Raw genomic sequence first — 16328 nt, forward strand, 5'->3', positions numbered from 1 at the left:
ATCTGAGTGTGCCCTGAGAACGAGATATGTGCAGCTCCTATCGGGATTTGTCGGCACATTCGGGCGGTGTTGCTGGATTTGTTTTAACTTGTCGAAGTGTCTTGTAGAACCGGGATACCGAGTCTGATCGGAATGTCTCGGGAGAAGGTCTATTCCTTCGTTGACCGTGAGAGCTTGTCATGGGCTAAGTTGGGACTCCCCTGCAGGGATTTGAACTTTCGAAAGCCGTGCCCACGGTTATGGGCAGATGGGAATTTGTTAATGTCCGGTTGTAGATAACTTGAACCTTAACTTAATTAAAATGAATCTACTGTGTGAGTTACGTGATGGTCTCTTCTCGGCGGGAGTCCGGGAAGTGAACACGGTGTTGGAGTAATGCTTGTCGCAGGTTGTCCTCTAGTTATTCGTTCGCTCTTTGCCTTCTCTTCTCGCTCTCTTTGCGAACAGGTTAGCCACCATATATGCTAGTCGCTTGCTGCAGCTCCACATATTTACCTTGTCTTACCTATAAGCTTAAATAGTCTTGATCGCGAGGGTGCAAGATTGCTGAGTCCCTGTGGCTCACAGATTACTTCCAACCCAGATGCAGGGCCTGATGACTCTGTTCCAGATGATGCGCTTGAGCTCAAGTGGGAGTTCGACGAGGACTCACGCCGTTACTATGTGTCTTTCCCTGATGATCAGTAGTGGTGCCTAGTTTGGGCGATCGGGACCGTGTCGTATGTTGGGTTTATCTTTTATTTTGGCACCGTAGTCAGGCCATGAGTGTTTGGTTGATGTAATGATATTTATGTACTTTGATTGGCGTGGCGAGTGTAAGCCAACTATGTATCTCCCCTTTTATTATCTATATATTACATGGGATGTTGTGAAGATTGCCTAACTTGCGACATTGCTTTCAATGCGGTTATGCCTCTAAGTCGTGCCTCGACACGTAGGAGATATAGCCGCATCGAGGGCGTTACAGCTGCCCTGGTTATCACTCAACAAGAATGACCATCCAAGGACAGCAACAAGCATCACAGGATCAAAAAGGATTCTAGAGACAAGAGGGAGGATCCAACTTGATACCCACAGGTGCCTCGATTGCTCAAAGGCACACTACTTTCAGCCAAGGTAATCATCATCGCCCATTTTGTTGCCATTGGAATTTTATTCGACGGCTCATAACGATCTGGTAAATATCTGACGCCTCACATGAGCCGAGCCCGAGATCCGACGCCCGAAAACACATCAGGAAAATGATCAGACGACCAGAGTGCTCTAATCGCGGAGAACGCTCAGGTTTCGATCTGTTTCATGTTTCTAGAAGAAAGGTTTCAGGGTTCATTGCATAGTGGGCTCAGATTCGCCTTTCCTCGATCATATAACCTACCCCCGTCATCTCTTATCACCAGATCAATCTGTTCATACAGTATAGCTGCCCTGGTTATCACTCAACAAGAATGACCATCCAAGGACAACAACAAGCATCACAGGATCAAAAAGGATTCTTGAGACAAGAGGGAGGATCCAACTTGATACCCACAGGTGCCTCGATTGCTCAAAGGCACACTAATTTCAGCCATGGTAATCATCATCGCCCTAGCACGAACACCACTTGAGCATAAATAAGCAACACCTTTAAAAACAAAAAAAATGGTTTAGGGTCCATTGCATAGTGGGCTCAGATTCACCTTTCCTCGATCATATAACCTACCCACGTCATCTCTTATCACCAGATCAATCTGTTTATATAGTGGAGCTGCCCTAGTTATCACTCAACAAGAATGACCATCCAAGGACAACAACAAGTATCACAGGATCAAAAAGGATTCTAGAGACAAGAGGGAGGATCCAACTTGATACCCACAGGTGCCTCGACTACTCAAAGGAACACTTATTTTAGCCACGATTAATCATTATCGCCCTAGCACGAACGCCACTGATCAATCTAGCAAATCCAGGAGCATAGCTATAGGACCAGGGCATCCACATGTAAACTAGAGCATCAAATGAGCTCCTATGATAGCAACTAAACATGAAAAGCAGCCTGCAAACCCTAAGATAGCATGGATCCACAACTACAGAGCTCAGGTAGGAACCGATGCATGAGTAGGGCATAGAGCATCAACCAGACGAGCACCACATCAATATTGCCATGACCATGTCCCATACAGTAGCCGAAGCAGAGGAGCAGAAGGAAGATGGAGCTCACCGAGGGAGGTTATAGCCAAGGCAATACTCAGTGCGCGCCGGGGTTGCGCCTGAACGCCGTCCAACCGACGAGGAACCGCGTCGGAGTTGCGCCTTGCACTGTCCCGCCGACGAGCACAAACGCATCAAACAACCAAGTGACTCTGTGCACGGAATACATGTCAAACAATATAAACAATCAGATATGCCATCACAACAGGCGAATAAACATCTAGTAAAACAAAACAATGTAAGATCCACACTCACCTAAGATGAACCGGGGCATGCCTATATGTGCTCCATTCAAATGCTTAACGCTACACAGATCAAGATGGAAAGGAACAAATCAGGTAGAAATCAACTCACCCACATCAACAATATAAGAAACAAACAAAAGATATTTTCCCCCGATAACACGAACCTGCAGCCACAGCACAAAAAGCCTCCTGGAAGTTGAATTTGGCATCGACCTGTACTGCGAGCTATGAGAAGGGCTGCTCGGAGATCACGTCTCCTCAACGACATATACCATCTTAGGGAGTCTAAACACCTCTCTCCAGTTCATAGCTGACACCACTACGAACAAAAGGGAAAGGTTTCGATGAGTACAAGTAAAGGAAGAAAAGGCCAACAACAATTAAGTAAGTGAATAGTTGCCATACTTTGAGGATACTCTTATCAGAAAAAATGAAGGTAAATATGTAAATAAAAGTTTCAGACCTATCGTCTGTGCAATTATCAGAGTTGTTATTTTTAGTAAGCACAGTATCATTGGTCTCAAATTTGCATATCTGCTTTTGCAGCTGTATCGACCATAAAACAACGATCCAAAAATTTACCATTAAAGACATTCCACATCACACGTCCATAAATCATGAATCGCATAAAAGAACGAAAAAGACGGGAGGGAGGTGGTATACCTGAATTGGAAAGGTTTCCAGCAAGGAAGTACAACTCTGTACAACGACAGCTACACCATTGGGATAGCCGTGCTTGACACAAAACAGGCTCATGTCACATAATTGAGTGCCATGGAGAGGAGAGGTGGCCAGTAGTACGACAATGAGAGAACACCTACAACAAACGGCGAGTGAGCATAGGCCTAAAATTCATCTAGTTGCATTCTGCAAGACCTAGGTTGTTATTTGAAACTCATAAAGTGATAGGCTGACAAATAGATGATCTATGAAGAGCAAGAGTGTGTAGAAAGCATCTGATCTATACATATAGAAAAAGCACCTACAAACCGGCGCCATGTCAAATTTTAAACTTGTTCAGAATAAGAATTCATGTGCCTAACAAAAAGATGTCATCCCATAGCAAAGCTTTTCTCTTCTCCTCTCTGTTACCTTTAGTAGTTGCATTAGCTTCTCATATAATTTTTCTACTATATGAAGAGAAGCACTATTTTAATAGATATGTTTGACAGAATTGGCAATAATTCTTTCAACTCAAGACATAAAATAGACAAGCCTTCCAGTATGGGGACTGGTATTTCCTGGCTGCAAGTATTTAGAACCATTGACAAAACTGCTAGTCTATTTAGTCACATAAATCAGCACATATGTAAACAACATATCTAGATTTAGGAACACTACAAACACACGATGCATAGACCGATAATATCTAACAATCTGTAAATCATACTTGCTATGGTGTTATCTTTAAGAGATGCATGTGATCTGATTGAGAAAAACACCTTGTGTGGCCATTCTGCTTGTGTGACCACCCATGCTCCTCACTAATGCAAACATCAATTAAACCATAATTGCAATTCAATATTTGGAAACTCAGATCATCACACCCTTGCCTCGGTTATTGTTGAATCATAGGAGCACAGTACAAAGAAACAATAAATAAAACAAGCAAAGGAACAAAATAACCAACATTCCATGCACAAAGGTGAAAGGACCAACAATCATAGCCCTACAAAGATCCAGACAAGGAACAAAAGGCATATATCTAGGCTCCACTAAAAACAAGTAGTGAAGGAAGGAAACGACAAACATCCAATGCACAAAGACAAAAATACTTTTGGCCTTTAACAGAAAGGACATGATCTACAAGCAGAACAGAGCGAGGCAAAAAATGCATACTGCCATATAATCCTACACCTAGGTCTGGAAAGAATAGGAGGGGAAAGGAGGAGAAGAGGGGTTGACCCACAGATCCGTGAACGAAGATGGACGAGGCTGCTAATAGATGATGTGCACGCACAAATCGAAGGAGTCACTGACCAGGGGATTGACCAGAAGGCCATGAACCGTGGACCAATCTGGATGAAAAAAAGATGAAAAAAATAAAGATTAGCAGCAGCCAATAACCAAAGCGGAACAGAATAGTGACATACCTACGGATCGACGAGTGCAACAGAGGTGGAGCACCATGGTGCGGTGTGCTTGCGGCCCGAGCTATGGCGCAGCCGCGGCACCGAGTGGCTGTGGCAGCCTGTGCTCGGAAAGCAGAGCAACAGACGAGGACCGAGGAGGAGGGGCACCCCTGGCACGAGCAAGGGACCGCGCTGCTCGGATCGAGCACTGGCGCATCTCTACAGCTCGAGGCCGGCGACAGGAAGTGCGAGAGGAGATGGGGCGGCGATGGCATGAGAGAGGCAGCAGGGAAACGAGCGCAGGAGAGGAGGGGCTAGGAGATCGAGCACGGGATCGAGTGGACGGCAGGAATCCACCGCCGCCACGGACGCCATCGCCGGCGCCGCTGATCCGTCGCCGGCGCCGCTGATCCGCCGCCCTCCCCCGTGGCCGCTGCCGCCGTCGCCGTGGTTGGTGGGAGCCGCTTAGGCGTGCGGGGCCACGCGGTGGCGTGTTGGGAAAGGAAGAACGCGAGCGCGGGAGTCGCCGTCGCCGTCGCCGGATGAGGAGCGAGCGAGGGAGGAGGGAGGCGGCTACGTGGGAGGGAGGGAGGGAGGCGGCTGCAGGAGCAAGCAAGGGAGGAGGCGGCTAGGTCTCCGCCAGAGCGCCCCCCTTTTATACCCCCCCTAGGCGAAATGACCGAAATGCCCCGGTGGGGGCACGATATTTACATTTTGTTGCCATTACTATTCATTTCAGCAGTGTCAATCCCAGATCCAACGGCCCAGACTTCTCCAGATCTCGATCGGACGGACGAGAACACATCAAGAGAAACGATCCAACGGCCGAGAATCACTGAACTCTGTGAAGCCTTGTAGGAACATCCTTCTTTTATCTCTTGATTTAGGCCTCCTTTGGTTTGTAGGAATTTCATAGAAATTCTATAGGATAGGATTTGCAAAGGAAAAATTCCTTTGAAGCACTTTGGTTTGTAGGAATGAATTTCTATTCCCTTGTAGGATAGGAATAAATCCTTCACATTTTGGTTGAAAAAAAACATTAACCTAGACTTAATGGAAAAATTCCTATCCTATGCATCAAATGGCATCTCTTTCTCTATAGGAATTAAGATGCATGTCATCTCACTTCCTATGATTTTTCTATTCATATAAAATTCCTAGTAAACACATGGAAACTCGGCAGTGCTACCATGCCTTTTCCAATTCCAAACGAACAAGAAAAATATCTACGAAGCTCACCTTTCTCCTGTGTGATGATGGACGCCGGGTCAGAGGCGCGATGCCCGTTTGACTCACCAGCGCAGCGCTCGTCGGGACTCCCCCACCCCCACCCCCAGCCACGCCTCCTCGCCCCCACATCCACCACGCTGACCAACCGGGCCCACCTATAAGCGGACCCCACCAGCCAGTACGTCAGGTCACCCATCTCGGTAGGCGACGAGACGAGAAGAGACCGCTCCTCTCTCCTCGAGACCAGGGATGGAACGGACGGCCCGGCGCGGCGGGGCACCGACGGGTGGGCCCGCGACGCCGCACGCCCCGGAAGGGACACGCGCGGGGCCACAGGCGCAGCGGGCGCAGGAGATCCGCCCCCATCGGAGCGAGCGAAAGGGGAGCGAGCGTGGAGTGGGATGGCAGACCCGAGAGAAGAGAAGACGCTCGGCTCGGCGCACGCAGTCACACACTAGCAGTAGCAGACAGGGGCAGTGGAAAGAGAGGAGTGAGAAGCAGAAGAACAAGAACAGCAAGGAAGGCCCGGAGGAGAGAGATAGAGGGTGAAAGGAAGAAGAGGTAAGAGATTTTTCCTCCCTGCCCTGCTGCAATGGCGTGCCTTCGATCCGCTCTCCCAGAAACCACTGCATGTTCTTGGATATAGCATCTGTTTGTTCCGTGAGGAAAGAGGGGGGAGAAGAAGAAGAAGAAGAAGAAGAAGAGATTTGTTTCTCTTGATGATTCGGTGAATGTAGGAGTAAGATGGGGGGAGAGAGGCCGAGGGACCGTTTCCTCCATGGTTTGTCGAGCAGGAGCAGCTATTAGTGCCCAAGTTCAAGAAAAGCTCCTGCTTTTTTCACCATCCCTACTTTGCAGCTTGTTTACATTTTATTAGATGCTTTGATATCTTTCATGTGTTCTTCTTTGGAGCAAGTTCTTCTCCTTTCTGAATCTCTTGAGCCCCAACCTTTCCTTGTTCTTGCTGGGTAGTACAAACCCACGAATAAATGGCCCTCCCAGTACTGTTACTCCTTGTGTACAATGTACAACATCCGTGCCCTAATCCGCTATTAATCCACTGCGAGTTTCTACCACTACTACAAATCCGCACAGTGCTTCAATGCCAATCATCCTTTTCAGCAAATGCTTATCCTCCTACCCCCTCCTGCACCTGTTCTTCCCCATCAATGCATTCCTCCACTCCACTCAACCTGCAGCAGCAGGATCTACTACTAGCCTACGCCCATTGGGGACAGATTCATAATAATAACGGCCTCATTACCACCATTCTCTGTAACTGTGCAAGTTACCGCAGCCTCTCCCCCTCTGAAATTTTTCACCACCATTTCTTTACTCCCTTCCATGAAAGGCAGGCAGGCAGGCAGGCTGGCTCACATTATTGTTCCCCACCCTGGAAAGCAGGAAAGGATGCCCATTCCAGCCCTTGGGTGCTCACTGTGCCGGTTGCATGAATCAAGGGTGGTTTGCCATGTCTGCAATATTTTAGGTTTTGTAGTGGGAGTAGGTTTGCGGCTGTTTGCTGGATTCCTTCAACCTGACGGCTCCTTGGATTGGGCCAACCTCAGTCCTTGTGTGCAGTGCAGCCTGGTGCACTGTTTGTTACCTCTGCCTGAGGCTATAGGGCGTGTGAGGCTGCACATTTTTAATTTAGATGTAAAGAGGAATGAATAGCACCACTTCTTCTTCAGCTTTCATGAACTGTAACTATGTCAGGTTAATTAGTCCCTATGTCATTTTTCTTGGCATTTTAACTTTGATGTGGGTTTTTGAACTTTGCACTGCTAGTAATCTGCATCCTGTGATTTCTTATGACCTTACACTGTAGTTACTTCAAGCTAATTAGCAATCATGTGTTTACTTTCTGTAGTGATTCTTGCAGAAGTTGAGTGAGTGCGCAAGGATCTGGTGAGGGATCTCATCATGCAGAACTCAAAAACCAGGTAGCTTCCATGTGTTTCTTCCTTCCTTCCTTCCTTCCTTTTGTGCATGTGTTTGTTTGCCAAGCGCATCTGTAGTCCTTTCTACACACGCATGTGCGTCTCTGAGCCAGTGTCCACCACCTCGGTGGACAGCAGTACCCAAATGATGGCAATATCGTTTGTAGTATTAAATGTGTGTAATGTACTGGGACCAGTGCAGGTCAAAATAGCCATTTACTTCTGCATAGTGAAATACTAATATTTACAGATCTTGTGTTGACTAGGCCTTTTCTTTCTTTATCTTTTTCAAGCCACTAAGATGGTTGTACGATTTGTAGTATCTTATCTCTGTCAAGCCAATAAGATAGTTGTATGATAGTAGCATATTAACAGCACTGTAGAAATAGACCTTTTTTCTATTGCAAGTGAATGTTGTCAATTTGGTTTGAAATAAATAACCAAACTGGAACGCAAAGCTGCTGAGCATATATACTAGCAATTAATATTATGCTCTGTTCATCTTTCTTGTACAGATACTAGCATTAGATATGTACTTTATACTAAGTTTTTTTTTGTCGTTCTGTGTTCAGTAGGAATGGCTCTTCAGATGCTCCGCAGAGGACGTCTCCAGCAACTCCGCGGTCGTCTCGTGTGGCTAAAACTGGAGGGAATGAAACTGACTCCGCAGGGATCACACCGACAAGAACACCTACAGAGAGGAGCCCAAAGGTCATTGAGCGCCGTTCACCACGGAGCCCAGTTACGGAGGTAGAAAGTTACTTGTTTGGCAGTCGTTGCGTTGCTGATTGCCCTCAGTGGATTTAAATTTGCTGCTTTCTGTTCAGTTCAAAAACAGTCGACATTCCAAAGTACCCCTTTCAATGTATTTTACAAGAACTGAACTTCCATTTCTCAAAAAGCCATGTACATTCCAACACACCCTCAAGTAGCTATCCTGGAAGTAGTATGATGATAGGCTTTAGCATCTATAATCAGTTCAGCACTGGAAAACGCAGAATCTTTTGCAGCAAGTTTCATTTATATTGCTTAATTAATACCTCTGCATTCATTTTTCAGAAGAAGCGCCCAAGTAGGCTAACTGAGCTGGAGTCTAAGGTCAACCAGCTCCAAGATGAGCTGAAGAAGACCAAGGAACAGCTGAGCGCATCAGAGGCACGAAGGCGCCAAGCACAGCAGGAGGCCGATGAAGCAAAGAAGCAGGGGCAGGATGCATCGTCGAAGCTGGAGGAGTCGCAGTGCCAGCTTGTCGAGCTCTCAGCAGCAGAGGAATCCCGTCTCCAGGAGCTGCGCAAGATCCAGCAGGAGCGTGACCGCACCTGGCAGGCCGAGCTTGAGGCATTGCAGAAACAGCAGTCGGTGGATGCCGCTGCACTCAGCTCGGCCTTGTCTGAGATCCAGAGGCTGAAGTTGCAGCTGGAGGCGACGGTGCAATCCGATACAGCCCGTGCCAAGCAATGTGAGCATGCGGACTCTGAGCTCGAGGGGCTGAAGCAGGAGATGGAGCTCAGGCTTGCAACGATTGAAGCCCTGAAAGTAAATGTCAGTGAAAGTGACAAGGCTGCAGCTGATGCGAATGCCATGGCAACTGAGGCCAAGCTGCAGCTTGAGACCGCAAAGGCCACCATTGACACACTCCTAGCTGAGGGTGTCCGGTTGCAGGAATGCCTGAGGTCAAAGGACATAGAACTCAGTGAGTCTAAAGCTCGGGTAGCATCGCTTGAGGAAGATCTGAAGAAAGCGCAGGCTGCAGGTAATGAAATTCTGAATGAGGCACAGGCAGGCAATGCCAATGGTGGCTTTGGCAGTCCATTGACTGAAGTTCTGAAAAAGAGCGTGCATCCCACCAGTGACGTCAATGGAAGCTGTGGAAGTCCTGACCCAGAGATTGAGCACTTGCGGATGGCGCTTGAGGTGGCTGAGATGAGGTACCAGGAGGAGCAAACTCGGATGACCTTCGAGACAAAGACCGTCTATGAGATGCTGGAGAATGTGAAGTCCGAGTGCACACGCCAAGTCTGTGATATTGAGCTCAAGCTGAAGAGCAAGAACGACGAGCTCATGTCAGCGCAGGCAGCACTGACAGCCAAGGCGCAGGAGGACCTTCACAGGTCAGACGGGCTGAGTGAAATGCAGCCGGAGCTGGAGGCGAAGCTGATGAAGTCGAGCACAGACATCGCGGAGCTCAAGGCGAACATGATGGACAAGGAGAACGCGCTGCAGAGCCTGGCGGAGGAGAACGAGACCCTCAAGTCGGAGGCGGGCAGGAAGGAGGCCGACGTGCAGCAGCGGTACGAGGCGGCGGTGGCGGAGCTGGAGCTGGCCAAGGCGGCGGAGCAGGACGTGCGGATGCGGCTCGGGTACGTGACGGAGGAGGCCGACAAGAGCAGCCGGCGCGCCGCCCGGGCCTCGGAGCAGCTGGACGCCGCGCAGGCGGCGAGCGCGGAGGCCGACGCGGAGCTGCGCCGGCTGCGCGTGCAGTCCGACCAGTGGCGCAAGGCCGCGGAGGCCGCTGCCGCCGCGCTCGCGGGCGGTGGTGGCAACAATGGCGGCCGGATGGTGGAGAGGACCGGGTCGCTGGACACGGAGTACAACGGGTCCATCGGCGGGAAGCTGATGGGGTCGCCGTTCTCGGACGATGAGTCCCCGAAGCGGCGCAACAGCGGCGTGCTGCGGAGGATGAGCGGGCTGTGGAAGAAGGGCCCCAAGTGAAGAAGCCCATGAGACCGTTCAACCGAGGTGAGGTAAGAGTAGCAGCAAGATGAGAACCAGGTTCAGCCAGAGCTGGTCAGTGATCAGAGTAGTGGTCTAGTAGAGGTTGCTGATGATGAGTGGTAGAAATCTGTAGCTGAGCTTCTAGGGTTACTAGGATGATGGATGGAATGGAATGGCATGGTAGATGGATATCTGTCCCTTCTTGTTTGCAGTTAGTTGATAGAGAGAGAACCTTCTGTGGATTGTGGTGTCATCAGATCCTGGAGCAGCCGCTTTTGTTTGGCTGCCTGCATGCCTATGTTTGTTACTGTATGTTGAAAGAGACCACCTTGATGTTTCATTATCCTGTACTCCCTCCGTCCGGAAATACTTGTCATTCAAATGGATGTATCTAGATGTATTTTAGTTTTAGATACATCCATTTTCATCCATTTTGATGACAAGTAATTCCGGACGGAGGGAGTACTTGCCATCTGAATGATTCCAGTTATGGCCTTCTATTTTATGCATAAATATCCATCTCGAGCCTGCAAAGATGCGAACTGCAAAATAAAGTCAGGTAGTCGCAGTAAGTAGCCCTTAAAACAGTCTCTAGTTTGAAAGTTCAGTGCTACGCAGAAGTCATGTGACGGAGGGGGTGTGAATGTTAGAGCTCGCTGCTATCATCTGATGCCAAAACTAACAGTCATGGATCAACCAATTCTGTCAAATGGCTACACGGTTGCTTCCCTCGAAGTCGGACCGCTCCTTTACCGATGCATTTTGACATCCCACATCACATCTTAGGCAGAACGCTTAGCCTAGTTCATCTTCATGCGCTCGAGCAATGAGCTATCTCGCATTCTCTAAAGGGTGGCTGCTTCTAGGCAAACCTTCTGGCTGGCTTTGCACCCACCACTTTTATCATAAGCGGTGAATTAGGGGCCTTAGCCGGTGACCCGGGTTGTTTCGTGTTTCCCCCTGACAATCGACGATGAAGGTTATCCCTGATCGTCTCGCTGGCCGACCTTGACGCCCCTAAGCATATCATATCATATCAGGTAGAATATGTACTAAATGTAAGACATAATCAGCGTGCATACAAGAATAGCATGCAATACACGCACTGTAATCACCCTTGTAGCCTTGTACACTTGGTTCTGTAGTCGTCTCTAACAAGAAACAAAGATAAGAGGAGAAGAAGCATGAGAGGCCAGAAATATAACAGTGATGGATTCCGATCGCACCGGCGACTTGTTCGGTTCCTCTCCGCTCCTCTAACTCCGCTCCCGGAGCAGACCAGACTTCAGCTCATTTTGACAGAGCTGGCAAAACCGAGCTTCACAACTCCGTGGAGTGGAGAGATTTCGAACAGGGCCTAGATTTTTTGAATGGAACATCTAAATGAATGCTGCGAAACCCGGGCAGATTAGATGAGTACTGTTAAAAGAGAAGGCCACGGCTGCCATGGGCGCCGCCGGCGGCTAGATCACAAATGGATATCGACACTGGCTCTGGCTGCCCTTCAAGTTTTTTCTTTTTGAGACAAGACTGCCCTTCAAGTGACCCAGTCTGGGCTGCCCTGCTCATCAGGAGAGGAGGAAAGTTGTAAGTGCCTTTGAAAACTGAATGTTCAACCCAAATTTCGTATCTTCTGGAGGAGGGTAATGAAAGGGTTCCTACCTGTCAAGGCGGAGCTCGCAAGGAGACACATTGGCGAGGATGTGATCTGTGCGTTGTGTGGACACGAGGACGAGACCTTGTTTCATTCTTTGGTTACCTGCACCCATGCACAAGTGTTCTGGGCAGAGGCTCTCAGGTTTTTTGGCTGTACCCTCCCTACGATGCTACCTATGACTTGGACAAGGGATCTCCTCGACCCCAGCTTCATTGCAAAGGAGGATGCAGCCGTGGTAATCTCGGTGATGTGGGCAATATGGAGCGATCGCAACAAGTATACTCATGGTGAGCGGCAGTACCAGCCGCTTAGGTCTATGGAACTAATTCAGGAGCACCTGAGAGCTCTGAATATACCAGCCAACGACACGGCCGTACAGCGGCGCAAAGAAAGGTGGAAACCCCCGGTAGAAGGTGTGGTGAAGCTAAACGTGGATGCTGCAACTGATGCTACTGGAGGCAGAGCTGGGACGGCGGTAGTCGCAAGAAATCACAAAGGAGAGTTTCTGGTAGGAAGGTATGTCTCTTATGAGGGGCTCACCGATCCATATGTGTGCGAAGCAATGGGATGCAGAGATGCCATGTTGCTAGCCATGGACAGAGGATGGCCTAGAGTGGAGAACATATCAGACTGCAAACCAGTAGTAAATGACTGGAACGCTGGGATACACTGCTCGGTGAGTGGCCCTATCTTCAGAGAGATGTCTTCATATCTCTCGCTTTTTCAGGGGGTAGAGATTCAGCACAATGGAAGAGAAGCCAATGAAGTAGCTCATTTGTTGGCTAGGTATGGTGTTACTGCTGTGAGGAGCAGTATGACTTTTTTTTACTCCCCCTGTTTTCCTAAGTGCAGCTTTGCACTCGGACTGTGTACGGTCTATTAATGAATAAAGTCGCCTAAGGGCCGTATCTCAAAAAAAAAAAGTCTGGGCTGCCCTTAGGTTTTTTTTTTGAGGGGTTGCCCTTAGGTAAACTGCAGCATAGGCCGGCAACTCAGAATAGCCCAGAAGCGCGTATTCAGTTACCCAGCCCAGCAGCCCAGCCCGTGTCCCGCAGCCCAGCCCAGCTCACTACTAAAACCCAACCAAGCACCACCACGCCGCCCCCTCCTCCCCCAACCCCCCGTACAGTCGCCGCAGCAGCAATGGCGGCGGAAGAAGCAGCCGCCTCCGCCTCCGCCGCCGCCACCAACTTCGAGGTGGACCTGGGCCACCTCCTGGCCTACGACCCTTCGCACCACCTCGCCGCCGCCGCCGCCGCGTCCTCCAGGGCCGAGCTGCGGGAGGAGTGCCTGCGGAAGGCCACGGAGCTGGCGCAGGCCGTCGCCAACGCCCTCTTCTCGCTGCCGGCCACCGAGGGCCGCGACGGCCCCCTCGTCCGCCTCCCGCCGCCCACCAACCGACTCCCCCGCGAGAAGCATGTGAGCATACTGCATCCCTCTCTCTCTCTCTCCCCTCATACCATCTCTGCTCGGTAGTATATGTTGCTCTCGATTTGTTTTAGAGAATGATTATTACTGCCGGCCAGTAGATTGGTGTAGGTTACAGACGCGAGGATGACATATTAGCATGGAACTACGACTGCCACCACCAGCATATATTGCTTCAACTATTGCTTGTATTGATTCTAATTTCTCATTCCTGCTCTGTGCCAATCCTTAAAACGAGATATTAAGCTGAACAGAACTTTTGTTATGATAATATATGCATGTATTTGCAAACTGCAAGATGTTTATAATCTTTACCTCTCCTGTCACCAGTTGCCGAGGCCGAAGCCCCCTACCAAGTGGGAGCAGTTCGCGAAGTCGAAAGGTGAGCCTGTTATTCTTGCTGGCTTGCTGAATGTTTTTATTGCAAGTGTACTTGCTTGGGTTTGATATGGTAGGAACATACCTGCAGGGATTATCAAGCACAAGAAGAACAAGCGTGCATGGGACGAGCAAACTAATTCCTGGAAGCGGACTTACGGCTATGATCGTGTCAATGATGACAGAGATGTTCCCATCATTGAAGCCAAATTGACAGATGGTGAGCAACTTCGTCTTCTGTATCTATGGACGGTGAATTTGTTTTTGTGGCAAGGGTAGTAATCTTTTCTAGCTTTTCCCTGCCGAGTACACATTGCAGTCATCATGAGCTGTGACACAAATGCTTAACAGCATGTATGCCTCTGCGTATCTACGCCGATTTAGTCTGGTGTTCATTTTAAATCTCCAATGCTCTTTGCATTTTGACTAATTGAATCTAATGAGCAGCATTTTGTTTTGTAACAAGAGTAGCAACCGTTTCGAGCTTTACACCGAGTGCCTATTGCAGTAATGTGCCATGACACAAATGCTAACAACCTGCACGCTTCTGCTTTGCACACTGATTTAGTCCATCTATCATTTTTATTTTCCAGTAATCTTTTCATTTATGACTGACTGAATCTCTCGAGTCTAAATTGGCAATGTAATTAGTTCTAAAATGTATATGTGTCATTCTGTTACCCTTTTAACGAAGTATGATTTATTACAGAGCCTGGTGTTGATCCTTTTGCTCAAAGAAGGGAAGAGAAGAAGGGCAGGGTAGATAAACAAGAAAAGAACAGACTTGGAAATTTGAAGAATGCTGCAAAAGTTGGTGCTCTGCCAAGGTAATCCTTTCCTACTACTCCCTCCGTTCCAAATTACTTGTCGTGGTTTTAGCTTAAATTTGAACTAAAACCACGACGAGTAATTTGAAACGGAGGGAGTAGCTAGTATCATCTATATATATAGCTCATGCACTACTTAGTTTATTATTCATTACATTAGCAACTCGACTTTCTCATATAACAGCTTTCTGAAAAAACATTATGCAGTCACATACAGCTTGCTGCCACGTCCGTGCCCATCACAGGGACAAAAGCTGATCTGCCTAGAAAAGCTAAGAAGGAAGATCTCGAGAATGTTGCTGGTATGGCTTCTGCAGCAACTGCTAGCGGTGGAAAGTTTGACAAAAAGTTGCCTGGCGAGAAACCTCTTAAGAAGGCTGGCAAAAATAGAAAGGTTTTTCCCCTGTGAACTTATTTGCCTTCTGTAAATCCAAGCACCTTTGTAATTTGATAGTTTGGTTAGCTTAACTGTTGCTTTTCTGCAGTTCCTCCCTGTTGTACAAGGGAAAGGAATGGGCAACCTGGAGAAACAGCAGAACGACAAGATCCTGAACAGTCTGCTGGCCAAGAACTTTGAGGAGCCGTTGGATGTCAGCAAGGCAAGCCTCCAGGATTCATTATATGTTACCTTTTCCATTTGTCTAGCTCAGCATCTAACAGCAGCTGTACATAACTTTGATACCAGGCAATCACGATGTACAAGGTGAAGAAGGACAACAAGAGGAGGAAAGACAAGCAATCATCATCATCCGGATCGAATAAGTTGAAGCCCCAGAAGAAAATCCACAAGAAATCTTCGAAGAAAAGTGCTTAGGTCCGCATCATCCTCGAGACGTGGTTTGCTGTAGGTGGCGAGCGCAGTTTCCAAGCATCATGGAGAGTGTTGGCAAGTTTTGTATGGTTGTTGTCCTGTTTAAGTCCCATGGGAGAAAGATTGTTAATCCAGTTATACTGGTTATGACACAAGAACCTGAGTGTTGTCAGAAGTTTTGGAAAATATTTCTGGAAAGCTTTGTTTGCAGTATACTCCCTCCGTTCCTAAATATAAGTCTTTGTAGAGATTTTACTATGAACCACATACGGATGTATGTAGATGCATTTTAGAGTGTAGATTAACTCATTTTGCTCCGTATGTAGTCTATAGTGGAATCCCTACAAAGACTTATATTTAGGAACGGAGGGAGTAGAAAGCAACCTAACACCAAAGAAATTTGATGTCTGAGCACACGCCTTAATTTAGTCAGTGAATCAAGTAAAGCTTCTACGCTCTACTTGAAAGCTCATGTCATTGTAGACTGTTAACATCGATTAGGGTAACACATAGCCTTATGCTCAACACAATTAAGAGTTCAATGCCGCCACCCGAAGTTGTGCTGGCCGTTGTTGTGATTAAAAGTTAGCTGCATGAAGAGCATGCCGACCATTCAGCGCTTCCTTGCCGCTGCCTTTGAAGGCTTCCGTGCCCTAAATGAAAAGGGGCGGCCCGATGCACATAGTTCCTGCTTGCAGGACTCAAGCCTCTTCCTTGCCGCTGCCTTTGAAGGCTTCCGTGCCCTAAATGAAAAGGGGCGGACCGGTGCACATAGTTCCTGCTTGCAGGACTCAAGCCTGTGACCTCATGGTCACAATGCAACAACTTTACCACCACA

General features: G+C 48.2%; 2 protein-coding genes and 1 long non-coding RNA gene across 6 annotated transcripts; 2 read left to right on the forward strand and 1 right to left on the reverse strand.

The window, feature by feature from the left end:
- Positions 1 to 2461: 2461 nt before the first annotated feature.
- LOC119361846 lies at positions 2462 to 3211 on the reverse strand. Its single transcript, XR_005173009.1, has 3 exons — positions 3096 to 3211; positions 2597 to 2751; positions 2462 to 2492 (listed from the first exon to the last, which is right to left on the reverse strand). It is a non-coding gene; the product is annotated as an uncharacterized LOC119361846 (long non-coding RNA).
- A 2914-nt stretch (positions 3212 to 6125) lies between these two features.
- Positions 6126 to 10729, forward strand: LOC119362498 (interactor of constitutive active ROPs 2, chloroplastic). 4 transcript variants are annotated; one of them, XM_037627727.1, is made up of 4 exons: positions 6126 to 6295; positions 7605 to 7677; positions 8247 to 8424; positions 8734 to 10729. In XM_037627727.1, the coding sequence occupies exons 2-4, from the start codon at positions 7658 to 7660 to the stop codon at positions 10384 to 10386; spliced, it is 1851 nt and encodes a 616-aa protein (XP_037483624.1). In that variant the 5' UTR covers positions 6126 to 6295; positions 7605 to 7657; the 3' UTR covers positions 10387 to 10729. The 4 variants fall into 4 exon arrangements, with proteins under 4 accessions (XP_037483624.1, XP_037483640.1, XP_037483633.1 ...); XM_037627743.1 differs by having other exon boundaries at positions 8250 to 8424; XM_037627736.1 differs by having other exon boundaries at positions 7617 to 7677.
- A 2430-nt stretch (positions 10730 to 13159) lies between these two features.
- On the forward strand, positions 13160 to 15705 carry LOC119362517 (ribosome biogenesis regulatory protein homolog). The gene is made up of 7 exons (XM_037627759.1): positions 13160 to 13465; positions 13805 to 13856; positions 13944 to 14072; positions 14562 to 14679; positions 14887 to 15073; positions 15165 to 15278; positions 15365 to 15705. The coding sequence occupies exons 1-7, from the start codon at positions 13190 to 13192 to the stop codon at positions 15491 to 15493; spliced, it is 1005 nt and encodes a 334-aa protein (XP_037483656.1). The 5' UTR covers positions 13160 to 13189; the 3' UTR covers positions 15494 to 15705.
- The last annotated feature ends 623 nt before the right edge of the window (positions 15706 to 16328 follow it).

This window comes from Triticum dicoccoides, chromosome 1A (genome assembly GCF_002162155.2).
Source record: "Triticum dicoccoides isolate Atlit2015 ecotype Zavitan chromosome 1A, WEW_v2.0, whole genome shotgun sequence".
Classification (NCBI taxonomy): Eukaryota; Viridiplantae; Streptophyta; class Magnoliopsida; order Poales; family Poaceae; genus Triticum; species Triticum dicoccoides.

Excerpts from the sequence above, each read along its gene's own strand:
- LOC119362498 (XM_037627727.1), top strand. The coding sequence starts at position 7,658 with ATGCAGAACTCAAAAACCAG. Across the intron at positions 7,678-8,246 it reads ATGCAGAACTCAAAAACCAG|TAGGAATGGCTCTTCAGATG; the intron begins GTAGCTTCCATG and ends TTCTGTGTTCAG. Across the intron at positions 8,425-8,733 it reads CACGGAGCCCAGTTACGGAG|AAGAAGCGCCCAAGTAGGCT; the intron begins GTAGAAAGTTAC and ends TTCATTTTTCAG.
- LOC119362517 (XM_037627759.1), top strand. The coding sequence starts at position 13,190 with ATGGCGGCGGAAGAAGCAGCCGCCTCCGCCTCCGCCGCCGCCACCAAC. Across the intron at positions 13,466-13,804 it reads GACTCCCCCGCGAGAAGCAT|TTGCCGAGGCCGAAGCCCCC; the intron begins GTGAGCATACTG and ends TCCTGTCACCAG. Across the intron at positions 14,073-14,561 it reads TGAAGCCAAATTGACAGATG|AGCCTGGTGTTGATCCTTTT; the intron begins GTGAGCAACTTC and ends GATTTATTACAG.